Source organism: Haemorhous mexicanus, chromosome 13, assembly GCF_027477595.1.
Source record: "Haemorhous mexicanus isolate bHaeMex1 chromosome 13, bHaeMex1.pri, whole genome shotgun sequence".
Lineage (NCBI taxonomy): Eukaryota > Metazoa > Chordata > Aves > Passeriformes > Fringillidae > Haemorhous > Haemorhous mexicanus.
In genome coordinates, this window is record NC_082353.1 from 12,354,518 (window position 1) to 12,380,589 (window position 26,072).

The 26,072-nt window shown below is 41.4% G+C and overlaps 3 protein-coding genes across 5 annotated transcripts; 2 read left to right on the forward strand and 1 right to left on the reverse strand.

The window, feature by feature from the left end:
- Positions 1 to 1,104: 1,104 nt before the first annotated feature.
- SQOR (sulfide quinone oxidoreductase) lies at positions 1,105 to 9,534 on the forward strand. The gene is made up of 10 exons (XM_059858407.1): positions 1,105 to 1,261; positions 2,487 to 2,738; positions 3,067 to 3,237; positions 3,723 to 3,776; positions 5,259 to 5,453; positions 6,327 to 6,536; positions 6,965 to 7,148; positions 7,952 to 8,019; positions 8,813 to 8,991; positions 9,179 to 9,534. Exons 2-10 carry the CDS (start codon positions 2,505 to 2,507, stop codon positions 9,234 to 9,236), a joined length of 1,353 nt encoding a protein of 450 aa, XP_059714390.1. The 5' UTR covers positions 1,105 to 1,261; positions 2,487 to 2,504; the 3' UTR covers positions 9,237 to 9,534.
- Positions 9,535 to 9,880: 346 nt separating this feature from the next.
- Positions 9,881 to 12,831, reverse strand: LOC132333375 (nicotinamide riboside kinase 2-like). Its single transcript, XM_059858408.1, has 8 exons — positions 12,550 to 12,831; positions 12,310 to 12,400; positions 11,864 to 11,909; positions 11,538 to 11,724; positions 11,228 to 11,299; positions 10,450 to 10,556; positions 10,181 to 10,272; positions 9,881 to 10,072 (listed from the first exon to the last, which is right to left on the reverse strand). Exons 1-8 carry the CDS (start codon positions 12,573 to 12,575, stop codon positions 10,067 to 10,069), a joined length of 627 nt encoding a protein of 208 aa, XP_059714391.1. The 5' UTR covers positions 12,576 to 12,831; the 3' UTR covers positions 9,881 to 10,066.
- Positions 12,832 to 14,956: 2,125 nt separating this feature from the next.
- LOC132333377 (CDC42 small effector protein 2-B-like) lies at positions 14,957 to 24,637 on the forward strand. 3 transcript variants are annotated; one of them, XR_009488150.1, is made up of 5 exons: positions 14,957 to 15,530; positions 16,950 to 17,157; positions 17,581 to 17,682; positions 18,225 to 18,415; positions 21,032 to 24,637. XR_009488150.1 is itself a non-coding variant. In XM_059858410.1 (4 exons), the coding sequence occupies exons 2-4, from the start codon at positions 17,104 to 17,106 to the stop codon at positions 18,297 to 18,299; spliced, it is 231 nt and encodes a 76-aa protein (XP_059714393.1). In that variant the 5' UTR covers positions 14,959 to 15,530; positions 16,950 to 17,103; the 3' UTR covers positions 18,300 to 20,776. The 3 variants fall into 3 exon arrangements, 2 of the variants coding, with proteins under 2 accessions (XP_059714393.1, XP_059714394.1); XM_059858410.1 differs by lacking the exon at positions 21,032 to 24,637 and having other exon boundaries at positions 14,959 to 15,530; positions 18,225 to 20,776; XM_059858411.1 differs by lacking the exon at positions 21,032 to 24,637 and having other exon boundaries at positions 14,959 to 15,514; positions 18,225 to 20,776.
- The last annotated feature ends 1,435 nt before the right edge of the window (positions 24,638 to 26,072 follow it).

A 26,072-nucleotide genomic window follows, 5' to 3' on the forward strand; every position in this document is an offset into this window, starting at 1 on the left:
ACACAGCAGCTCCCACCCTCTCACCCTGCCTGGACTTTGGAAAAGTTAAGGCAGTGCTCCCTTTGGCTTCTGTAGGCCTCTGTGCTGCAGGTGAGGAGTTTCTTCATGTTTGGTTTGTGAGTTTCTGAATTACGGAATACATGAGTAATTTTTTAAATTAAAACTGCAGGCTATCACTGTAACCAGTCTGTGGGGAAATATGCATGGGAGCTTAAAGAAAATACTTCAATGCTTAAAGGCAGTCCTAAAAATACATGTTTAAAAAAACAGCCCAACACTTTTTCATGAACAGAGATGAGGATCAACCTCTTAGAACAAAAAATGTGGAAAAAAGGCTGCACTCTGATTATACAACGGCAGCTGGAAACAGGAAGTTGAAAAACTCATAAAAATTATAAAAATGGGCAGTTTGGGTGTTTTAAAGAATATAACTATAAACCCTGGGGCTTTTTTCTCTTTAGAGAAGTCTCTGTATTAACAAAAAAGTCTGATCTCCATGACACACTTTAAAAAATACAGATTTGTGTCTTCTTTCAGTACATTTTCTGTCCAGTAAAACCCAGGAACTGTGGGTGTTCAGCAGCTTTGAAAAGAGAGCCTTTGCCTATTACTGGGGAATGCACTCCATCAGAGCTCATTTATTATTATTGATCTAGTAAGTGTTTTGGTAAAGTTATTAAGCTTACTTTATTAAGCTTAATAATTTTGCTGTTTTTCTGTCAATGGAAAAGGGCTCCTAGATTATAGTTTAGGGCTGGTGCTCACAGGTAACCGGAGAAAGTTCAAATATTGAGGTATCAGTGCTCCCTCCATGGCAGGTACTGCAGTGGTTGTGATTTCTGCTGTCGGTAACGGCGATGTGAGTGACACGTGCCGTGTGTGTCCAGGTGGGACTGGGCTGCTGCCTGGGTTGGAGGCCAATGCCGAATGCACGGCTGGCTTTCGACCAGGGATTGGCAGGGGGCCAGGTTTAGGACTGGAGTTTCAAAACTTTGGGAAGCACGGGACTGGGGCTGTGAGTGCCATCGGTACCTGCCCGGACGGACCATTCGGCTCAGCCCCTCGCGGGGGCTCCGCGACCACCGCCAGCTGCGCCACCCGGCCCGGCCCGGCCCGTCCCTTCCCGGCCGGACCGCGGCCTTTGCCCGCGGTCGGGCAGCACCCGGAACCCCGAGCTCCGCCCCGCCGCTCCCGGCACCGGCGCCGATCGCACACGGGCCAGCGGCACGGTCCTTGCCCGCCCTGCTCGACGCAAGGAGCGGTGAGTGCGGAGCGGGGAGGGGGCCCGGGGGCTCCGGGCTGCCGTGAGGGAGCGCGGGTGTCGGCTCGGGCCAAGCAGGGGGGCGGCGGGGGCCGTGCCGGCGGGGCAGCCTGCGGAGAGCCTGCGGGGAGCCTGCGGGCCGCAGCGGCCTCGCCGAGCGCGGACCGGGTCGTGCCCCGGCCCGGGGTCCGGGCCCTGCTCCCCCCGCCGGGCCGGGTGCCTCGGACTCGGGGGCGCGGAGCGGCGGTGCAGCGGCGGCCGCTGTGACGGCAGCTGAGGGGCTCGCAGGCTCTGGAGCCGTCCGGGGAGCTGGCCGCATGAGCACACGTGCATGGGTGGAGTGCTTCAACTGCTCATCTGAGATAGCTGTTACGGGAACAGTTGCAATGATCTGTACTTTTGCCAGTAGGACTTGTCTAAGTTTTATTTGTTCCAACTTCCTTCAATAAACTCTTCCGATAAAGTAGGCTGTCTGAGGAGCTTAGCATACGGTAGGTGTCCTGGAGAGGAAGAAACTGCAGTTGTCCTGCGCAAGAGCTCTGCAAGAACTGCCCTGCTTCACTTACGTGTTTGTTCTAGGCTCTAGTCGAGATACTGAGGTACTGAGCTCTCCTGCTCAGTCTTAACTATGATTTCTCTAAAGTGCATTTTCTTCAGTATTAAACAGACTTATTCTAAAAACATGCAAACAAATAGCCTTAGAGTGAAAGGGAAAAGAGATCTGTAAATGGAAGTGCACATTTTTAAATAGCTGCCTGCACAGATGATAAATGTTTGCATCATGTTTTGCATCTGCAAAACAGAATTATTAACATTTGTTTTACAGTGGATGCTTCTGAGATTTTTACCTCCCTGTCCTACATTTTAACTGTAAGGGTTAATAATGGGCCATATATTATAAAGAATTCATGGTACACAGACATGAGGGATGTCAAGATAGCACATAAAGGTGCAGAATGAGTTGCTTAACTACATCTAGTGTAGTGGAGCATTTTTGAAGCTGACAGTGGGAGATTTTCTTGAAAATATTTCAGGTTTCCGGTGTAATTTTGAAATTCTGTTCTGTCAGTAACATAAATGAGTAAGTAAATGAAAAGTGTAATTCTTGCCTGATGACTCAAGGAATTTAATATTATAATTTTTGCCTTGAAAACTAACCCAGGCATTTAAATAAATATAAATTCTGCCTTCTGTAATTGTTACTGGTGCCTTTCTTATCTCCTAGCTTCCCACTTAATGAAAGATGTCAGCAGTTGGAGCAGTGTTTTCCTGCTTCTGTCTCCGTTCTGGTGTGTGGTTGCTGAAACCAGGAATGCAGAAGATGAGCTCCTTCAGCTTACACACAGCAGCCAGGTGTGCTGCCAGGGATTATTATGAAGTACTTGTGTTGGGTGGAGGCGCTGGTGGAATCGCCATGAGTGCTCGGATGAAGAGGAGAGTGGGGGCAGAAAATGTGGCTGTTGTTGAGCCAAGTAAGGTGAGTGTCCCTCTGCTGTAAAGCACTGTAAAGGATAAGCATTTTACATGTGACCAGATGGGTCTGATTCTCATCCCTCTCCAGCCCCACACATTTTTAACTGTGGAAAGTAAGCCAACTAACCATCTTTCAAAAGGTTTTGTATGACACTTTTGTCTGTGAGATTTGTGCATTCCTGCAGCTTTGTCATGGAAAAATCTTGGTTGTTTATACAGCTTTTTTTGTTAAGAATAATACAATGTTTAGAGTACATTGCTCCTATTTGGAGTGATGTGCCTTTAAGTGCCTTTAAACAGTTTTGAAATGTCCACTTGAACTTTTATTTCAGACTCATTACTATCAGCCCCTGTGGACCCTGGTTGGTGCTGGTGCAAAGCATCTGGCAGCTTCTGCACGTCCAATGGGAAGTGTAATACCTTCAGGTGTTGCGTGGATCAAATCTCAAGTCGTAGCATTGGATCCAGACAACAACTCTGTCTGGCTGGAGAATGATACCAGGGTAATAATGTAAAAAAAAAAAAAAAAAAAAAAATTATTTTAAGTCATGAGTTCTGTCCTCTTCCTGCAGATTCCCTTAGAACTGCCTATTGAGCAAGGCCTCCAGCATCTAGGAGGCTGGGAAATTCCAAGTAGTCTTATGTAGTTGATCTTAAAATCTTTTTGTAATAAAAATTGTGGTAGATAACTAGGTTAGAATAACATCAACTTTAAATACTGTTATCTTAAGCCTTTGCCCTGTTTATAGTAAACTGAACAGAAAAGAGAATATTTTGCTCCAGTTCTCTGGGTCTGTGTATAACAGAGGCTGTGTGTGTAACTCATAATGCAGTTAGCATTTCAACTAGAATTCCTATAGCTGAATTTATGCTCTGATGCTCCCTGTATCTCCTTCCTTGCGACTGTTGCTGGCAGGTAACTGAAATTTACTTTGAGGTAATGCTTTGGTTTCTTTGTCTAAAATACTTTTTGTTCCTTACACAACAGGTATTTTACAAGTATCTGATAATTGCTCTTGGAATTAGTCTGCATTATGAAAAGGTATTTGTTTTACATTAATAATATATTTACTAATTTTAATAGCATCACGTACATTCATAAAAGTAAATGGCTAAGAGCTAGAAAACAGACTAATGACTTTACTTCTTCCACAGATCTCTGTGTAATAACCCAAATTAGCCTTGGGAAAGCCTTTTGTCACAACTTTGTTGCATGTCTGTGGCAGTATCAGTAGATGGGGCAGCAAGTTAAATCCAGAACTTTAAGGCAGCTGTAGTAATGAGATAGTAAGGTGTGCTGACTGGAGTCTGAGGCATCTCTAATGTTAGTAAATGGAACGAGGAACACAGAGCAGTCAGTAAAATCTGACCTGCAGAATTAATTTGAGTTATCCTCACCTTTCTTAAAAGATGCACTTCAGAAGGAGCCAGCTGAGTTATCATGCTTGTGTTTAAACAGGCCCTGGGGCCCTTCCCCTGTGAAACGTTTCCTGTACACTTCACACAACAGCACTCTGAGGAAAATGTTGGTGCAAGAATGACCACAGTGATATGTAGGAGGAGGAAAACACAAAAGCAAGATGTCTGAACAATTTGACTCTTGTGGTTTTACCCTGACCTGAATATGATGTAGTACCTGACAATATATTTAAGTATCTGTTTGAAAAGCTTTCAAGATATATGTCAAGCAAGAGCTGGTCTCAGTTAGCTACAATCACAAATAAGCCATGGTGATTAGGTCAGTGGAATGAGGAGTTGCAGCATGTTTAGTGACCCTCCTCTCAGTCTTCATATCTATTGCTTCAGAACAAGCTGATAAAAGTAAATTCAGTGTTCACTAGTAGAAGCCATGTAACTCAGTTAATCACACTCTGTAATGAAAACTCATAGTAACTTTGAAACAAAAGTGGACACTTGAAAAAAGGGGATGGTTTCTCTTTACCAGCAGTGTATTCTGGTGCAGACTGGAACATCCCAAACACATGGCAGTGCATGTAACATGACTCCATATTCTCACAGAATTTCTGCAATCCATTATTTTGAAATCGGTACCACTTCCTTTCTCACAAGCAGATGCTCAGGACATAGTAGGAGTAATAGGGAAATAATTACTGGATGCAGATTAGTTAAAACAGAATGATCCTAGGCAAATACAGGTATCCGCAACTGACTACAGAAAGGTTTCATCCACCTTATAAATATTCATAATTCTTTTTTTTTATATGATTTTTACTTGTGATCATGTTTATATATTCTTACTCTGCAGTGAAGACTTATGCTCAGATGTTGCACACCTAAGTAATTTCACTAAATGTACATCTACAAAATCACATACTAAATTCTAAAGGAAATACCTGTTTTATTGTTAGGACTATTTTTAAAAATACCAAGTAGCAAGTAAGTATGGACTGTCTTATTGATAGAAACTTCTTATGTAGTTATTTCTCAGTCTATATTTAATACTTGTTAATGATGACAAAACTTTTGCCATCTGTACTTGAAACATTAATTTCTCTTTTCCTAGATCAAAGGCTTGCCTGAAGGTTTTAATCACCCTAAAATAGGTTCCAATTATTCAGCCCAGACAGTAGAGAAAACATGGAGAGCTTTACAAGATTTTAAGGAAGGAAATGCTATCTTCACTTTTCCAAATACTCCAGTGAAGTGTGCAGGGGCTCCTCAGAAGATTATGTATTTATCAGATGCATACTTGAGAAAAGTAAGTCTTTTTTACCCTCTCTGACAGTGCTTTTTCTCACAGCTGGAAGAAAGACTTGTTATCAGGGTTTCATATTATCTTTAAAACAAATATGAAATACAGAAGAGTGCTGTGACTCAGGATTATTAAAGTGACTGAGTTGCTTTTTCATTTTTAATGTACAAGGAATGCAGGTAAGTGGATTGTATGTAAATATTTAGCATATATTGTACAATTCAGAAATTCAGTTCAGAATTTCATACTGAAATAATGGCTTGCCCTGCTTCTGGTGAGCTGTAGATACAACTGTTCTCAGCCTAATTTATTACTATACATGGTGCACCAAAATCATGCTGGCTGGAACTACATAATTCTTGTTATTTTAAGTACTTAATACCTGTTGCCATTTGTCTACTAGTCTGAAAAGTGGCTATGCTTGTTCCTTGGGGTGCATTGTCTCAGCATCAGGAGGAGCCTTAGCTAGGCTGTTAAAGCAAGCTTAGTGGAAGCAAAAGACAACTACAGGTGGAAGCATCAGGCTTCATATGTGTTTTAAGTTTCATGAGCTACCTGCTGGGTGAGTACCTGAATTATGCACAGAAGTGAAGATTTCCAAAAGCTTTTTAACACTAAACTGCTTCAAGAATTAACCTGCATACAGCAGCTCCTCAGTGCTTTGCAGCCACCTCTTCTCACGAGTTGTGTAAGGTGTCTTCAGTACCTCATGCTGAAAGGGTCTACCTTCTAACATGCTGTGAAATATTAATTAAACATTCATTAATAATTGAACTGCATGAATAGTTCTATTAGCTCCTTAGTAGTGCAGCACAGTTCTTTTGTCTCTTCTTGTCACAGTTTCTTAATAGAAAAGGCTAATTGGATCTCCTCCTGCAGACAGGAAAACGTTCCAAAGCAAACATCATGTTCAACACCTCACTTGGTGCGATTTTTGCTGTTAAGAAATATGCTGATGCATTGCTTGAAATAATAAAGGACAGGAACCTTGCTGTTAACTACAAGTGCAACCTCATAGAAGTTCGAGCAGACAAGCAAGAAGCTGTGTTTGAAAACTTGGACAAACCTGGAGTGACTGAAGTTTACCAGGTCAGGAGCTTTCAGACCCCTCATTTGGTTCTATTTATTTTCCTTGTGTACTGCAGAGTAACTTTTACATTGTTATAACACAGTCTGCTTCGTTGTGCATTGCTGTTCCCCTGAGAGTACTATCTCTAATTTTAGCAGAAAAAATGTCTCATAAATAATGCCTGGAGTCCTGTATGGCATGGGAATGTCTTAGGTGTGTATAGAGGAAGACAAATTGCTTCCAAATGGAATTGTTTGATAAGGTTCATGTTAATTAAAGGATGCACTTTAAATGTGAGAGCAGATTTTCATTCTATATACTTTTGTTTAAAAAACCAAAACAGACTCAAACCCAAGAAATCCTCTCTCCACACTGTGCTTATTGCCTTATACCAACAGATAGTTTGTTCTGATGAACTAACCATTGAGTGCTTTTTCTTTCTGTTCAGTATGAAATGCTTCATGTCACACCCCCAATGGGGCCACCTGCTGTACTCATTAACAGTCCTGTCTCAGATGCAAATGGCTGGGTGGATGTAGATAAGGAGACTCTGCAACATAAAACATATCCTAATGTCTTTGGTATTGGAGACTGCACCAACCTTCCAACATCTAAAACTGCTGCAGCTGTAGGTAAAGTTGCATATCTGTGTTTGTGTGTGTAAATGACAAAAGTGGAGTCACAGTAAGCTTTCTGTTTAGTTTGCTACTCCTGAGGTCATGACTTCAATTTTGAGCTTTCCAAAAGACCAGTCTCCTGGGCCAACTAGCTAGCTACAGACCATGTTGATGCCACTAACCCAAAAATTCTGTTGTTCCAGATGCCTCACAGATTAACTAATTCTCTTTTTTGTGTTCATAGAATGTCATATAATGAATGAAGTGTTCTTGTATTATATCATCCTTCAGTAATGAACCTTTCTGCTTTATAAGTCACTATCAAAAAATCATATGTTCTGGCCTTGTAGCCACAGCTTCCACAATTAAAACACTTTTAAGTGTATGGTCTCACATCTGATAAAAGGCAAATAAGAGTAGAAAAAAACCCAGGCTATACAGTATGTTATTGATGTAATGAAAGGGTGGGGTACTTAACTTCAGTAAATGGGTCTACAGTTACAGCACTCAAAACGAAACACAGCTTCAGTGTGCCAGAATGTCAGTGTTTGATAAGACTGAGCAAGTATAATTTATCATAGGAGAATTGGCATAGGCTAAAAATATCAGCTCAAGCTTCATTAAGCTTTAGCATGTTCGAAACAGCGAGGCCAAAGCATTAGTCCTTTTTCTTTTAATCTGGGTCAGTAAACTTACATGTAAGTTCAATTGCAGCTGCATTGACCAACAAAATGCCTGGCTACTACTGTTTGCTTGAGTAATGACAATAATTGTTGGCTGACACAGTCTTAGTACATTTCTATTTCTTTCTTATTTAGCTGCACAGTCTGGAGTCCTTGATAAAACCGTTTCTCTGATAATGAACAAGAAGTTTCCAGTTACAAAGGTACTTAGTTCTTAGAGAGAAATTTTCTTGAATGTTTTCTCTGTTCTTATGCAGTAAGTCTTGCAAGCAGCTGAGTGTGCAAACCAGAAGCCAGGAAAGGCTTTGCCTCTGCAGTTGTGGTGCTAATGGTTACTTGTTCCATGTCAGAGTACCTTGATGCCCTGACTTCTGAGTTGAGAGAATGTTAGAGGCTGATTAGTCAGGGTTTTTATCAGTGCTAATGATTTACTTACACTGTTAAGGTAATACCTCCTCCAGAAAAACTCTTGCAAACTTGCTTCTCCTGTTTAGGACATTATCTTTTAAGGAGTTAAACTGAAGCTTTTGTACTACAGCTGTTAAGCCTAAATTATGTTCAAATTTGTCCTTGAGCCTTTAATTTTACACATGGCTTCCTTGGGGGCACTAACCTGAATATCCTGCAATTCTCTGGAAATTCTCACTAAAGTTCCTGTTGGCTTGTTGAAACACAACACCAGCTTTCATCCAGGTCTGTTGGTCACCAGTTTCACTGGTTACAATGACCAGCCATTAATGACATTATGCCCTATTGTTCTAGGTTAGGTCTAATTTAAACAATGTTAAGCAGGTCTACATTTTAAAGAGTGGCTGAGTATTATGGTTAATAAACCAGAACTAGCTTAGCAGCCTTCCAGTTTCACTGATGTTTACACTGGAAATGCAGAAACCTCCTAGAAAGTTATTTTGAAATGTGCATGTTAAGCATGGCTTGTAAAACCTCAGCCTTTAGGCTTTGGTCAGAATAATGAGAACTGGGTATATTTCATTGCAGTATGATGGATACACATCCTGCCCACTAGTGACAGGCTATAACAAGGTGATTCTGGCAGAGTTTGACTACAATGCTCAGCCTTTGGAGACCTTTCCCATTGACCAGAGTAAGGAGAGAAGAACCATGTACCACATGAAAGCTGATATGATGCCTCTGCTCTATTGGAATGCACTACTTAAGTAAGTATTGAAGAAAAACAGTCAGGTGTAGACACCTGTTCTGGTTTAGTTCCTTGCTATAATAGAAGCAAAGTACATCCTCAGTAGTGATCAGAGTAACACTAATGCTCATCTCTTCACAGTACAGTATCTTATAAGAAAAAAAAACTTTTCCCCAAGCCCTACTTTGAACTTTCTGTGTTTCCAGGGGATACTGGGGAGGACCAGCTCCTGTCAGGAAGCTAATGCATCTGAGCTTGAAGTAAATGCTGGTTCTCAGCATTGGTTAAAACCTACCAAAGAAGTGGACTGGTTTCACTGGATCAGTACATATCTTCCCTCTTGGAATACCTGGCAAACATTTAAATTTTTTTTTAAATCAAGTTTTTGTCATTAATTCACTTTTCCTCCTACTATGGATTAAAGCCTTTTTAGTGCTCTTTCTGTGCTCTTTTATGTAAACTGAGGCCTTAAACTACTTCTGTATTTGCAAAGGAATCTGACCTTGCCTTACCATACAGATTACTACAGGAATTGCTAGAACAATAAATACTTTCAAAGCTATTGTGTATGTAAAATTTTCTTCCTGAACCCAAACTGATTTGTCTGCATCCAAAAATCAATGCATGCGCTGGATTTAAGTTATTCAATGCTAGTAAAATGGCCTGAAAGTCTCCAGGTCTCTCATTTTTGAAGAACATCTAATCTCTAAGCATACCTGCTGCCCAATTCTTAGAGGAATACATGCAGAGTTTTGATAGCAAAGTCAAAGCAGTGTGTGTATATAGATACACACTCTCCTAGGATAGTTGAGCCACTTCGCATCAGTTCCACTGTAATGGTTGAACCTATGACATTAAGGACATCATGAAAAGAGTCACCTGAGAATGCATACTAGACTGAAGCACAATTTAGGATCACAGACAAGGGGGAAGTGCTTTAATTATGCCCATATAGAACTCGGTTTTCAAGGGAAAGGTTGAACAAAGTTGAATTTGGGAGTTGAGTCTTCACAGAAGCTGGAACTTTAGAGGCAGTCAGGTAGACAGCATGGAGCAAACAGGAATTATCTTCACTCACAAGAATCAGCAGCAGCTTATTTCTAAACAGAAAAATAGATGTGAACATATTTTGAGTTACAGCTTCATACTTTGCCAACACAGGTTTTAAAAGGTTTGCCTTTGAATTGCAACATAACCTGGACATATACCTGGGTGTTAAGCAGTTCTTCAATCTTGTTCTGGATCTGTCCATACACATCATTAAACAGCTCCTCCTTTGATTTTGTCCCATTCAAATGCACTTTAAAAAAGTAAAATAAGAGAACTATAACAATGTCTCTGTAAGATTGCCAGCTCCTCATTTGAAAAGCATGCACCTTGCTGGTATCAGAGAAATATACTCCCTCCACCTGCTTCACCTCTCATGCATCTAACCAGTATGTATTGCACAGGTTTGAAAAGCAATCTAAAGACTTACCCACATCAACTCCAAGTTCTTCCATTATCTTCCTGTGCTTTATGTACATAGGCCAAACGTGGCCATCAAACAATCCAGGTGGATCCGGTACAGTGTAATTCCTTGAACTGGAAATGAAAGCATTGTTACTCACAAGTACTCTAATTAACAATTCAGGGAAATGACAGATCCTTCACTGGGCTTCTCTACACATTAGCCTAAGCCCGTTGACTCCAGTTTGGTTTCTGAGTTGATCAGAAGTTAGTAGTTAGCAAGAGCTGCAAGCATCAACTTATGCACATAAACTGAAATTTGATGTGCAGGTCGAAAATGATCAAAATGCAAAAAGAGTTCCCAAGATAGACTGATCTAAATATTGGTGAATAAACTCTTAAAAGCTTTAGCAGAACTTTGGGTAAATTAGCTGTCTGCTTATTCCTCTTGAAACGTAATCCAAGTTTTTATTTGCAGTAAGAGCAGTGTATGTGTGCAACAACACAGCCAAATGTAAAACCTCGGATAGTTTGAGACCTGGGAACTGTGTAACTGGAAAACCAGCACGGGAGAAAGCCTAGTGAAAAGTGTGTGCAGAAACTGAGCGTTACATACACAACGGTGTGGTGAAGGAAGCTACAGTATTCTAACTCAGCAGCTACATTTGCCTTTATACCTTTTCATCTAAAAGCTTCAGAGAAACAAAGTCTTGAATGGCTAATGCTAAAGTCTTTTAAAGTCTTTGAAAAAACTACTTGAATGAGTTAGGTGCTATTGGTCTAGCAAAGAACTCAGGCAAACTTACCTTCTTCTCCTTTTACACTCTTCATATGGAATGGAAAGAAAGTACCGATGGTGGAACACATCAATCAGTGGCCTGAAAAAGACACCTCCTTGGTTACACCTCGACTAATTAGTAGCAAAACCCAGAAAAGTAAAACTATATCCATTTCCTGTACTTAGAGCCACCTTTAGACTTGTGACACCAAAACTTGGCAGTAGTCAATGCCAGCTACTAACTCTTGGTTTAGAACAAGTCTTTTTATTCCCTTGGAGGTTTACCCATTACATATAATAATGTAAAAATCCCAATGTATGAAGGCACAATTGATTACCTGTAGGTGTAAAGTAAGAAGCCTTCGACAATAAGAATGTGGATTGTTTCATCTCCTCCTTCCTTATCTTCCAAGATCTGGGCATCCAGTGTGTTGTTGATCCCATGAGAACGTTCAAACTTGACTGGGTTTTTTATCCAAGCATTTATGGTACTCATCATAGCTTCCATATCTAATGCACTAATCACTAAGACAAAACAGACAACTATTATTAAGCAGTAATTAAATATAATCTATTGATACAGTCAGTACAAAACAGTGCGCATAAAGAATCAATATTCTCTAAGATGTTGAGTTATGCTTTGAAAACACTAACAAAGGCTTACCATCGTACTGTTTAAACCCATCTTCAACTTCTATTTCATCTTGGGGCTGAAACAGTAACAAGAAAAAAAAAAAAAACCTGCTTGGTCAGGACAACTACTGAGAAGTTCAATACCCGTTTCAAAGCAAGATTCAAGATCCAAACCCTGAAGCTACAAAGGGGAATCTTAACCCTCCACCAGGTCCCTTTGCATGCAGATAAAACGAGCAGTACGATAAAGCCGCCCGCTCCTCTATCTTCCCACGGACACGGGCACGGCGCTCCAGGGAAGTCGTGGGGACCCGCTATAGCGCAGCCTTATCCGGCCGCCGCACGGCCCCGCCAGGCAGCGCAGCAGCCGCGGGCAGGGCGGCGCAGGGCGGGCAGCGCGCCAGCAGCGCGGGCGGAAGCCCGCGGGGGTCACCCCGCGCCCTCCCGCGGCCTGCAGGGGCCGGCGGGCCCGCTCACCTTGAAGAAGTCATCCTGGTGCACCACGCTGCAGTTGGGCAGGGCTCGCATCAGCCGGCGGGTCAGCGTGGTCTTGCCGCCGTTGGTGACCCTGCGGCGAGAGCGCGGCCGTCGGGAAGCGCCACGTGGGGCCGCGTCCACTCCCCCCACCCCCACTGCGGCACCGGGAGGGGCCGGGACGAGAGAGCCGTGCCCGTCCCGCAGCCCGAGCCGCTGTCCCCGCCCGGTCCCGGCTCTCACCCGCCGATGCCGATGATGATGTTCATGGTGCGTCCGGCGGCCGCCCGGCCCGACTCCTACTGCCTGTTTCTGAGGGGCGGGGGGGACCCGGTGTCTCCGGTACCGGCCGTCTAGGTGCCTGAGCCGGGACCCGGGCAGAGGGAAGGAAGGGGCCGGAGAAAGAGGAGAAGGTGGAGAGGGGAGAAGCCAAACGTCAACTGCCGGGCAGCGCCATGGTCGCTCAGAGCAGCAGCAGGGCCGGTCCGCGCCGCGCCGCGCGCTCCGCAAAGGGGGGTGGTGCCCGCGCGCGAGCGCCTTCCCCTCGCGCTCCGTCGCGCCCATTGGGCGGCCGCCTCCGCCGTACAGCCAATAGAAAGCGGCCTGACGCGAACGGCTCGCGGCGATTGGCTGGGGCGCGCTCACTCACGTCCGGCCGTGTTACAGTGCGACCGTTAGGGGGCGCTCGACGGCCTCCGCGCCGGGGAAGGGCGGAGGCGGGAACGGTGGGTGCATGGCGCCCCCTGCTGGCTCCCGCGCAGGGCCGCGCACTCCCCTCCCGCGAGGGCGGAGTTGCGGCAGTACCGGCGCTCGGGCCTGCCGGCGACTCGGCTGAGCCCCGCTCCGGACACCGGCCCGGTTCTGCAGTGAGGAGCTGCGCTGGGGCCGAGACCGGCCGTGGCTCCCCGTGACGGCACGCGAGGCTCCTGAGGGAGCGGCGGGGCGGGAAGGCCGCGAGCGTGGGAGGCGAGCGAGGCGCCCCCTGGCGGTGTCCCGGGCGCGGCGCCGCAGCCCCGCGAGCATCGCTGCGGTCAAGGTCACGGCGTGTCGCCGGGCCGGGCCGGGCCGGAGCCTCGGGAGGCCCGGGGAACACCGACCCCGAAATCGACCGAGGGATTCTCTTCTGTAGCCCTCTCTAAATGAGCGCAATTCCTGCTTTTCCTGCTTCCCTCATATGCTTTTCTTGGGCCGTCTTTTTTGCTCCTCTGCTGTGCCTGAGGAACTCTACCTTTTCTCCTTAAGCCTTCTTTTCCCTTCTGTAAAGAAGGGAAATTTATGATCATAGCTTTTTTTTAGTAACAGTAAATTTCATAATTTACAAGGCACTTGATCCGTTCAACATGTTTACATTATTGGCAGTGGGTGTGTTGCCAACCATTTCCTTGTTTTTTATTATTTTTACTGTTTTTTTCTGGTAAGACTGCAAGCAAACCTTAGTTGATTTCTCTTGCAGTTGTTTCAACTTCCAAACAGAACATATACTTATTCTCAGCTTTCTGCAAAGCTCCAGGATGGTAGACCAATATATACATTTATGATCCATAGTAGCATTATTATTATATAGTTTGAGGAATGCATCCCTGTAATCTGTACATACACTGGTAAAATCAGGATGCTGCTTGCAAGCCCCTCAACTCACTCTACAGCAGATTTTAGCTATTTTAGCTCCAAGGTTCTTCTGAAGTCTTAATAACTGTTTTGTACTCTTCACCTTTTTACCAAGTGAGATGCACTCTCCAAGTTTCATGCTCAAAACTAATACAAGTTTTACTGTCTTTTGCCACACTTTGTCATTCAAATATGTAAACATACAAATGTTCGAGGATTTTAACACGATGCTGATGTCAAGTGAGCAAAGGAGGGATAATGTGCAAACTAGAAGCATGGTGGTTTTTAGAAAGGCACTTAGGCTGAAATACACTGCTCCTTACATGAACTCCGTACTGACAGAGCTGGAATGAAAATCACAGCAAGTGGGCCCAGCAGTAATCCCAGTTTAACACTGGATTGGGGCAGGGTGTGGCAGACTGTGACAATATTCACTTACTGTGCCCTCACTGTCCTGCACTAACAGCTCGAGGCAAGGATTTTGCATGATCTGACCTTGAATCTACAGGCCAGTTGGAAAGAATAAATATGTTTAGTGATGTTATTTATCAACATTGCCATGTGTCTCCCTTGTCTATGCAAAGATTCAGGTTTTTGGTTCTCTTGGGTTGATTCAATATTTTCCGTGGATATTTTACAAGTAAAATACAAGCAGACTTTGAACACTTCTTAATGCACAGCAGTGGTAGGAGAAATTGATTGTTACACTCGGGGAAGTTTATCTCAGCATTCCCAAAGCTCTGGGGCACTTTAAGGCCCCGGGCTCCAGCAGGGCTGTGTATCCTGCCAGCACATCCAGGGCCGTGTCTGCGCGTGCTAGCCATTCCCAGGCCCTTTGTCTCCTCGCCTGGATGATACTGCTGCCATGGTGAAAAACAGAGGGAAAGAACAACAGGATATTGTCCCGTTCTGGTCTGTGTGCCAACTGTGACAAAATGTTGTTTTCTCCTTGCTTCAGGGATTCTTGTTGGCTTTTACTTGTCTTGGAGGAACCTGAAAACATTAAGATGTTTTTAAAATTCTTCTAGTTAGTGTGGAAACCTTGAGTCTCTGGGAGCAAGGTGTCCCATGCCCTGGCACCAACGTTCCTGTCCTGGGGGGATGATTCTCTGAGTCATGCAGAGGAAAAGAAGCGTTCTGATGTAAAAGACAACAGGAAGGCGTTCAGCACGCCGTGTGCCAGCAGGACACCTGCAGAGCTGCCGCAGGGTGGAAGGGAGCCACAGGCTGCATGGGGAGTGCTGAGAAAACTGCACGGCTGCACAAATCTGACGCCAAAGCAGGGCTCTATTTTTGGTCTCCGCTCTGCGTTTCTGACACCTGTAGGGACGCGTGAAGTGCACAAGAGACTTGTGCAGCACCTCCCGGAGCGGAGGAGCCGCCGCAGGGCATGGGAGCGCAGCGGAGCGTTCTTGCTTAGCCAACAGGACTAATTATAACCCAGGAATATGAACTGTAAATGTGCTGAAGCTGCCAAGACGGGAGCTGGGTGTGTGCCAGCGCTTGAATGAGGACACACCATCCTGTCAGGACTCTCCGGGAGCAGCAGGCAGCACCGAGGTACGCGCGGAGCCACACGGAGGGAGATGGACACACCGGGGTACGGCAGGAGGACGGTAGGCGTTCCGCTGCTGCTTTGGGCTGGCCATGGGGTCCTGTCAGTCAGTCTGCTTTCCCCAGAGGTGATCTCTGTGCGGTGACACACTTCAGAAAACCTTAGCTTTGATGTGGTCTCATTAACATGCAACAAACCCCAAAAATCCACAATTAATGTGAAGCAATGGCAAAAGCTTTGACTTCTGCTTGTCTTTACGGTTGTGCGGACCACTGTCCCTCCCGGTGGTAATAAAGACCATTGTGAGGGCATGAGGTGAAAAATGATAATTGAGGCCGATAACGAATTGTATTAAAACCACCTAGGACAAACTGGAATAATATAAGACATTCTGCAGAAATGTATCATATAGAATACTAAAAGGGGCACACTTAGCATGCTTAGAAAGATAAATCACAGAAATTTTAAAAATCTGCTTGAAGTGAGACGTGATGAAATGTTAGAAAACCACAAAAGTGAAAGAAATAGATGTGGTAATTACATAATTGTGGGACTACATAAGAAATGCCTAAGAAGGAGGAAATGCCTATGAAGCTTATGCTGGTTTGCTGTGAAAGCTTTAGTGGGGGTTCAGAAAGACTGAATTGATGAAACTATACTGTTTAACTTCTGTTAAGCTGTAAGCTTCAAAAAATAACAAAACTTTCTTTAAATGAACATGTTGTGATACTGTTTTAATGATCTGGGGTATAAAAAATTTGACAGTGAAGGCTAGCCTGTAACCCAAGGCTTGCTTTGAACAAAGATACATTAAAAAAAAAAAAATCAGTAACTACTAAAAGTTGGGCTGTCTCCTGGCCTCACGGTACTTAGAGTCAGTGAGTTTCCTGGTTGTGTCTCCAGTTCAGGATTGCTGTGTTAATATTTTTATACATTCTGAGAAGCTCTAGGCTCTGATGCATGGTTTTCTTGCTGTATGCAAGGCTCTTCTTTTCTCTTTTAAGGGTTATTTGAATTGTAGAAGGCTCTTTGCTTTGAGCTTTTCCCTAAGTAGAGTAACCATATCATATGTAAGGCCTCAGTTTGTAAATGTTAGCAGGTCAATCTGTTCAAGGCTAGTTTCTTACAGAACAGTAAAGTTTCATAACTTAAATTACTTATAAAAATAGTTCATAAGTAATGGTTAGCTTTGTTTACAACCAGATCACAGACTGTTAAACAAGACTTGACTTAATTCTAGCACTGATTTAATCACATTTCTGTAAAGAACTTCCAATACTCTCTGTAAGTAAATATGCAGAATTCTTAACCCTAATTTCTGACATGAACATAGTAATTTTAAATTGATGCTCCTCTCCTCTACAAGAATGTTTAAGAATGCAACAGTCTTGGTTTAGTCTTATAAACTGCCTGTTGCTCAATAACTGTTACAAAACTTTGATATATTTTAATATAAATTTAAATATTAATCTCTTTGCAGGTATACTTATCAGATGCATTCTGTGATCTCTACAACTGAACCTGCACAAGCATTTCCTTTCTAAGTTCACTCTAGGAACTGCACTTGTCCTTTAACTGCTCGAACTCCCAGAGAATTACACCTAACAAGACCTTTTTACCTACTGAGAAATATAATGACTGAGTTCCTGGTTTGTTTTAATTGGTGCAATGGTGATCAGCCCCCACCGGTAGGTAGATGCACAACTGCCACCCTTTACTGAATTTGAAATTTTGTCTTCCAATTACATGGGAAACACTTTCCTTACTGTTGTTTTGATTCATTTGGTCAAAGTACTGCAAAAGCTAAAACCAGTCCTGTTGAGCTATGTTTGAACTGTGTGTTCTCTGCCAGTAACTTAGTGTGACTGTTTGCAGTTCTCAGGCCCTGACTTTCCAGCAGTAAAGAAAGCTTTTGCTAGAATTCAATTAGCAGGAATAAGAGTGACTTTCATAGTGTCCTACTGTGAACAGTCTGAAACTTCAGCCCCCTTGCCATGAGGTGTCATTTGGGGTCAGACCTGGCTATCTATTTTTATCTTGGCTACTTGTTTCTGGCTGAAAGCTGCTGATGTTTTCTGAATAGAGACCTAAGATATCTTATTTTCTCATAGAAGAGGCGCCGGAGACTGGACCGGAATATGATAGGAGAGCCCATGAACTTTGTGCACACCGCGCACGTCGGGGCCAGAGAGATGAGTAGTGACTATTCCTCTGTAAGTGTGCACCTCTGGGAGGGGAGAGACACACATCTCCCCTCAGTAACCTGTAGAGCAGGTAGCCAATAAAATACTAGGTAACTATAAAAGACAGAAAAATCTTGAGGGTTTTTTTTATCAATAGAGTAGCATCAGAACAGAACTGTCTTTTGGTTTGTAAACATGAGATACTGTGGGAGATACACTGAGAAGGAAATGCTCATTTCCTCAGTATCTTTACACGCTATAAGAACCTTTTGGATGCAGATTCTATGGATGCACTTGATTCTAGAACCAAATCACCTTGAAGTCAAAGCTGTGGAGGGTGAGGGATGTAAGAATAAGTGGATTTTGTATAGCAAAATGCATCTCAAACACTGACTTAAAATAGTATTTAACAGCTATTAAATAATGGCTTTAGTTATTATTTCTCCCTACTGTTGGGATTCAGCACTGCAAACATATGGCTCACCTGCCCTTTCAAATTGATGCCTTTAATAATTGCTCTGGCAACCAGAATTTATAAGATGTCTTCTAATAAGCTTTTTTTTTTCCCCTAGGCTATGTCAATTCAGGACCACATGAAGTCTAAAGGCGGCTACACGAATGGCACTTCTGCAACTGTTGAAATATAGGAAACTGAGAGAAGGCTGAAATCTGCTCTGTCTTATGAGAACCCCCTGGACTGTGCTTTCATATTCTCTAAAACCTTGTTATCATGGAGTAGGGAGAGTACCTGAATTAAAAATAGGTCAGTACAAGCTTTGGTGTTCTTTGCACAATATCATCTGAAGGAGTTATTGTAAGTTATCCTTAAAATGGTCTGTAATGGTAGTGTTGTAGTAACAACTGTAATTTGTGGATGACTTCCTAGCTTTGTCCCAAAAGCTTCTCAAAGCTGTCATATAAGGTGGGATTGGAAGTCAGTATGAACTCTCTGGGATTTTGGCATCTTTTTGTCCTCTCAGGAAATGCAGAGGATATTTTAATTGGAAGGTATTGCATGATTTCACTTCTTACATGGGCTAAACTGAGTTGCTAAGTATGACCTTGTAGCTGTCAGATAACTTTGGGCCTGTTTTTTAGATGCTTTACAACCTAATGCATAAATCTTTGGTATTTTTTAATGCCTTTTGATAGTGAATGAACTCTACTAATGTAGGATAGCTAGCTGAGTCTGCAAAACACAGTGAAACTACTGCCTCGCCGAGATAACACTTTTGTATCTAAAAATGGAGCTTTTGCAAACATTCTGACTCTCAAATGAGACTTAGAGCAAGAGATGTGTCCCTCAGTGACTGGGCTGCCTCCCATCCATGCACACACCCTGCTGTGACTGGCAGCTATTACTGCAACACAGCTAATTGTACCTCCCACTTAACTTCCAGTGGTGCTACAATATGCTCACAACTGTGTGTTAGTTGTGCTTGACTGCCACTGAATTTTAAACTAAAGATGTTTAAGATCCCTCTCTTTGTTACCTCTCTGTTACAGTAACCACACAGGACTTCAAGGGATATCTTGCTTGTCTTTCTGGCTCCTTAATTTCAAGACTGTCTGTTTTATATGAAATTAATCTTTTCTTGCATGTGATGTGATACGGCCATGTGAAGGAAACACATTTAAAGAAAATTGTGAAAAGTTGCAGGGGAGTATTAAATGGAAACAGCATTTTACAGAGTTCCAGCACTTCATAAATATTTAAATAAATATCCATAAATATTTAGACATACTCAAACTACAGTTTATTACTTAGTTCTTATTCATCTTTCTATTAAGTGACATGACAAAACTGCTGAAGCAGAACTGGGTTTTTCTCTTACCCAATCACTGACAATTGTTCCCCAGCTCAAAATTCTGTATGACTACCATTGTAGAAACAGGAAATCTGCTTGCTCTCATGGGATTAACTAATTATAAGTGTTTAAATTGCTGCCATATCAGCACAAGTTATGCTGGAAGTCAGCAAACTCTGCCCTTGCTCTCGGCAGAAGCTCAGTTACGAACTTTTTTCCATTTAAAAAAATTTATAGCTGGCAAATCTTTGAACTTGTATGATTCTGTTTGTAGTTGTGATATTTCTTAAATCTAGGCTACTGGCTTTGCTGAATTGTTAGGCTGCCTTTTCTGAGTATACTAGGGAACTTAAAACATGAATGGTAGCTCTGTGTTTCTGTATATATTCAAAGAAACAGCTTTTCCCCTCCCCCCTATTTTATCTTTTAGGTCCAAAAAGGAAGAGGGAGTATTGCTTTCTGTAACAGTCAACAGCTGAGCATGACATTCAGTAACCACATAAGAGAAATCTAATATCCATGTCTTGCTAGATCCTTATTCATGAATTAGAAGGCACACCAAATTTTAATATATTTTAAAATTAGCATAGTTAACTGTACATTTAGCTTTTCCAGGTCTTTTACATTTCTGTCTTTTAACTTGAGATATATTCTAACAGCCTAGTTAAGATACAGAGTTTAAGGAATCTAATTCCTGTGTAGTGTTGAGGAAGCAGAAAGCAGCCAACTTGTTTGAAAGATTAGATTCTAATTCATCTGCTATTATACAGAGTTAATGCATTCAGTCATCTATACCTGCCCAGAAAAAGTGGTGATAGGGCACTTGTCATGAAGAAAATGGGCTGTGTTTTGTTAACACTGTAAGAAAACATATTGAACAGGAGTTAGGGTTTCTTGAAGACCCATTCAGTAGATTTAAAATTAGTGGTATAACTAGAAATAAAGTTGGTGAATATTTAAGTTTTTCTCTCTAAAAATAAATCAATAGAAAATTTGTTATTAAACACTTATTGAGAGAAAAATCCTAGTTTTGATCATGTAAACCAAGCACTATCTGGTGTGAAAGTAACCTATTTTCATCAGACTACATAGTATTATATAGGACCATAATATAGTGCAACATCATTAAAAATAAATGTTTTGCTATTACATGAAAAGTGTCATTACTTTTAAAAATCTAACAAACATAACACATGTATTAGGCCTTAGGTATTTTTTGTTCTATATTTAGAAACATTATGTATCTGTAATCTCATGTAACTCAGTATGAACCTATCTTATGAGTTATAATAAATATGTTGATCTTGGCACTTGCACTCTTTTCATATTGTGGAAAATCTTTATACTTTCTCTGCACTGAAAACCTCTTGGTTAAGTGGATGGATCAGCATGGCTTGAATTTTTATTGCACAGAATGAAATTTCTCCACTAGAGAGCACAATTTTATATCAAGTCTTCCCTGTTCTATGCAAGCTCTTACTTCATTGTGGGGTTTGGTGGATTTTTGAGCTTGACTGAAATAAAATACAGAAATAATACCAATTGATCAAACTTTTTAATCTGCATTGTAGGCTGTGAAGACCTTACATCAAGACAATCAAGAAACACTGCAGCTCTGACATGATGCCATTTTATGGTTTCTTTTTTTAGTCAGAAGTAAAATAACTTGCAAGCAGAGCAGGATCAACTGGTTTTTATGTAGTCTAGCAGAGTCTTAGCACTGTTTGCTTCCTTGGGAAAAAGAATTTGGGGGAGGTATTTTCAATTCTTGCTGTCTTATCCCTTGATGTTCCTGCTAGGCTTTACTGACTGTTCCATAATATTGCATACACCTCTGGTCAGTATATAGAAAAGGTATTTGTCTTTTTTACAGCCTAGTATGTCTTTTTTATCTCCTGCAGAGCAGCTTTATACCATTACAGGGTGTCAGTGCTATGCTCCAAGTTGCCTGTGATATGATAACTTGCAACCCACACACGTGGCACTATTCCTTTGTATGCTCTTGCCATATTGGACTACCAGGTGCTGTTATAGCTTCCACTCTGTAGAGACAAAAAATGTTGAGAGATTAATAAATATCCTTAATCTAACTATGCCAGTAAGAATAAGCACAATTCAACAATGTTAAAATCCATGTTCATGAAATTCATTATATGTTACTAAATATAGTATCACTCGAAAAAGAAACTCCAATCTGTCAGTGAAAGATGATTAAATGGCTGCTCCTGACCATGTATGGATTTCCTTTGCTGCCAGTACTGTGACACTGCCTTGAAAAGCCAACAGTTGAAGATAAGAACAGTCTTGTCTGCCTTTCATAATTGCTGTGGAACTATAGGAAGAAAACAGTGCTGTTTTACAGTGGTGCTAAGATATTCCCTGGTGAGTGGGTTTCTGTAAGGCTTCCAGATACTTTGTGGTTAATGCTTGAAATTCAAAATTTTAGCTGCTTACCTATAAATGTGGAGTCCTGAATGCCTAAAGAGATGCTGGAAGTGCTTGGTGCCTGGATTTCTACAGATAAACTGTCCTTCTTTCCTACACAGAGATTTGTCTGACACAGAAGGCCCAAGGTACTTAGACCAGTAATTTTCCTGTTAATATTTATGTGGTTACACTGTACATGTAAAAGGTTTCTCATCCTGTACAGAATAGGTCCTCTCTAACAACTGGTCTGTTTGACAGTTGTTTCCTCAACAGAGCATTAAGCTGTGGAATTAAACCTTTCTTCACACACAGATCTAAGCCAGTTTTTCTTTGCTATGTGAAAGCATAAAATCCCCTTGTTACTGCTAAACTCTTCCTACTGCAGGGAAGGTGTTGAAGAGCTAACAGGCTGGTCAGGAGCTACAGAAAAAATGAGGTATGGAAGTGAGAGAGATTCAGCCACAGGGAGGCAATGTGGTGCACATTAATGAGGAAGGAGCAGAACATGCTCATGTTGACGTTTCTTATCTGCAATGCACAAGACAGCTTTGATATCAGTTGGAAAATACCCATAATATGTGCATAATTAGTATATGGAGGAAATTAGGCACTTAAATGCATGACTAAGCTGGGACTTTGAGACACAGATTGCCAATATAACTTTAATGAATGGTAGTATCCTCTTCCCGCAGTGGCTTACAATGATTTTTTCAGAAAGTACAGAGCCACTCACAAAGGTAGCTCTGGTTTCAGCAGTTGCAGACTGATGTCACATTTATGTTTGAAAGACGAGAGGGATTTTTCTCTTTTTTTTTTTGCTGTTTGTGAGGTTACAGATACTGTAAATGCCAAGGCTTGCTGCATCCACTGGAACACTAGCCAAATAAAAACTAACATTAATACAAAATAGCAGTCGTAAAAGAGTATCTGCCTTTGGTCCACTGCAGTGCCAAAACTTCAGGGAAATTAACGAGTTCTAGCTGATATTCAGATTCCAGGTATTGGGAAGATATGATCACGTTAGAGTGAAAGGTCATGAAGAATTCCTTGTGCCTGAGGAAGTTTGGGTGACAGTTTGGTGGATTGCAGACTGAGATGCCAGGTCACCATGGCTATACCAGATTTCCATTAATACTTTTTCTCCTGCTGTTGTGTAGAGAATGGAAAGATGAAACAAAATAGTGAAAGCGCTTTGAGTAGACAGGGATGTTACTGGTATGTGTTCTTGTGCCGAAAAAGCTCCCAGCTTGAGGTGCTTGATACTGAACCACAGCTTCACCTGGGAGCTCAGAGATGGACAAGCTCATAACTAAAAGCTGTGCCCTTTCAGGGAGGATGAGGTACAGAGCACCCATGGCATGCTCTGCTTTGGCCTCTGCACTGCCTAACCCAGCTTATCAAGCCCTGCACTATGGATACTGAACACCTTGTGGCTGTCACTTGTTCCATACATCCTGTTTATGTGCATCCCATTAGCATGACCAATATCCTAAAGTGATACCCAAAACCTTCGTTTCAATGGAAGTTCTCTTAACTTAATGTAAGAGAGTAGTAATGGCTGGACAAGAACCACAGATTTGAGGTGTCTGTTGAGACCTCAATGAATTACTCATGAAATTAAGGCTACAAAACTGTGTTGAAACTATTTTATTCAGTGAATATTTAAAATTTTTTTGCTGCTATTAAAACAATGTAAATGGGAAGAATATTCTAACAAATGTTAAGTTTCCTCTAATATTTGCATATAAATCCAAACTGAACAAAACCAAGGCTATTATTACTAAGGGCCCATCCTAATTCAGAGGCAAAAAAAAAGTTGAGTCATGTATTTTGGTGTTTTAATATATATGTATATATTTAGACCATCTTAAGTAATGTGTAAGGAAATAAGACATTCTTTTAAACTGAAATTAGTATGATTGCTCTGGCTTACTGAAAATTTAAAAAATGGACTTAAAATCTACATTTAAATCACTGGAAGAGAATTGAATGTGCTTTTAAAGCTGACATTGGCCTGTACAAGTGGATGACTAATTAATTTCGTATTTCTTCATCAAAGAGCTAGAAAAAGTGGTTACAGGATTCTTTTTATTTCATATATAATAGTGTATTTACATGCATCTGATCTTGCTGGTGCTTAAGAAATAGGTGTACATTTTACATAACTTACATGAGTCTAAAGGTGAATGAAGACTGCCCTACTAACCAGTAATTAGTGAGCTGTGTGTTATTAAGATTTCATGGATCTGACAAAACAATGGTATTTTTTCTAGTCAGAAATCTATTTTTAAAAAATTGATCCAATATATGCAAGTTTGAAAATCTGGACTCAACATGAGCTGAATCTGCAGATTAATGGTGAAAGAAATACCCTTTTAAATGCAGTTACCCACATTTACCCTTGCAGTTTCTGCCACCAGGGAATATTAAAACCTGACTCAATGCCTTTGAGGGTTTGACACAAGCTTAACAATGTAATTCAAAAGTAAGGTTTACAGTACTTCATTAATGCATGCTAATGGAGCCTTGCTGCATCATGGTGTATGAGTAAGGCTATCACTCATTTCTTTCATCTAGTTGAAACATTACCTTGAAAATACATTTCAATTGGTTATTCTCCCTGCTGCATAATATTCAGTGAACTAGGGTATCTCTTCCTTGCAGAAATTAATATTTACTGGTGTTCAGATAAAGTACATGGGGAAAAGTTGCTAAACATGTGTTTGTATTAATAAATAATTCTTAAATGCTGTCCTTTGTACATTTTGGATCAGTCTCTTGCCAGGAGACACAGGTCCCACGGGGCTGTTGCACATGTCCCTATCGCTGCCGTGTGTGCCTGTCTCACAGAGACAGCAGGCTACAGCAACAATGTTTCCTGTACCCATTTAATCAGGAGGTTTCACTGTGTTATTTTGCTGTTTTGTTCCAGACTCCAGCCAAAAAGCTGTGAAAATATGAGGCACTGAAAGAATTTATAGGATGGAGTAAAATGTTTTTTGGTTAAGCTATTTCCTTTTCCTCATCACATGCTTTATTCTGTCCTACTATTCTACTGCCTACTAAATTTCTTAGAAATATGTGTAGCATTTGGGTCAGTGTTGTTTCTCAGTTCTTAGAAATTAATACATGTTAAAAATTCCTTCATCCCTTTGAAGCTTGTGTATTGATCAATGAACCCCAAATCGCCTCTGACCTAATTCTTGAGTGACATAACTGTTTGATAAGCAGAGTCCAGTTGCTTTTGCAATCTTAATCCTCTAAAATTTATGCAATGTTTCTCTAAAACACCTAATGCTGATAGCCACACTTCCACATCTGCCTACCTAGCAAGGAACTATCTTATGTTTATGGCATTTTATGCAAAATTAACAGAATTAGACAATAATTCAAAGTTAAGCTATTGAAAGAGTGAATTTAATTGCAGAAGGAAATACAGGGAAAGGAACAGAAAAAAAGCAGATTGGTTGGGATAAGTTTACTGAAAAGCTAAGAGGCTGATCATTATGAAAAAACATAAATTAGCACTTAATGCAATGTTAGAATTAGGAGAACAGCCCTGGGAATGATAGTATTTTGGATTTCTTTCCTTGTGAATGAAATTACTAGTGTTTAGAAGTGTGTGTAGGTGGTGGAAAACTGCAGAGGGAAGGAAAGGATAATTTAATTATTCCCATGAAGAAGATTTCAATATATGCATAGTATTGTTCAAGCAGTTTATTTTCTGTATTAATTGTTATTTAGATTCAGTTTCTACTTTCTAACTAATATCCTCAATGCCTACATTAAGCATCTCCTTTCCTTAACACTTTCAGGAATGCCTTAATTGAGTAACAGATTTTATTCTGTGCTGATGCTTTGGTTGGGAAAGGGATTTTTCTGAGAGTGGTGCTGCTCTTCTCTCTGATGGGAAGAATTAGGGTAGTACAGAAAGGATATAATTCTTGGTACAGATCTTTAGTACCTTACACTGTTTATGCATAGGGTTATATTGTTCATTGCAAATAAGGGTCTTGAGGTTTAAAACTGGAGAAAAAGAGAGAAGGATCCTTTAGGCTTTGAAGTCATTCCTCAAGCTCTGAATGTTTTTACAGCCTAGATTTCTTCTGCCTGGCATTGGAAATCACATATATAAACAAAATCTAGTTTTCTCAGTGTTGAAATTTGAAAATAGATCATGTTTTT

Coding starts and splice junctions, on each gene's coding strand:
- SQOR (XM_059858407.1), top strand. CDS start 2,505: ATGTCAGCAGTTGGAGCAGTGTTTTCCTGCTTCTGTCTCCGTTCTGGT. Junction 8,020..8,812: donor AGAAGTTTCCAGTTACAAAG/GTACTTAGTTCT, acceptor ATTTCATTGCAG/TATGATGGATACACATCCTG. Junction 8,992..9,178: donor TATTGGAATGCACTACTTAA/GTAAGTATTGAA, acceptor CTGTGTTTCCAG/GGGATACTGGGGAGGACCAG.
- LOC132333375 (XM_059858408.1), bottom strand. CDS start 12,575: ATGAACATCATCATCGGCATCGGCGG. Junction 11,725..11,863: donor TGGGTTTAAACAGTACGATG/GTAAGCCTTTGT, acceptor GTTTTGTCTTAG/TGATTAGTGCATTAGATATG. Junction 10,557..11,227: donor GAGTGTAAAAGGAGAAGAAG/GTAAGTTTGCCT, acceptor TTTCATTTCCAG/TTCAAGGAATTACACTGTAC.
- LOC132333377 (XM_059858410.1), top strand. CDS start 17,104: ATGACTGAGTTCCTGGTTTGTTTTAATTGGTGCAATGGTGATCAGCCC. Junction 17,158..17,580: donor ATGGTGATCAGCCCCCACCG/GTAGGTAGATGC, acceptor ATTTTCTCATAG/AAGAGGCGCCGGAGACTGGA. Junction 17,683..18,224: donor TGAGTAGTGACTATTCCTCT/GTAAGTGTGCAC, acceptor TTTTTCCCCTAG/GCTATGTCAATTCAGGACCA.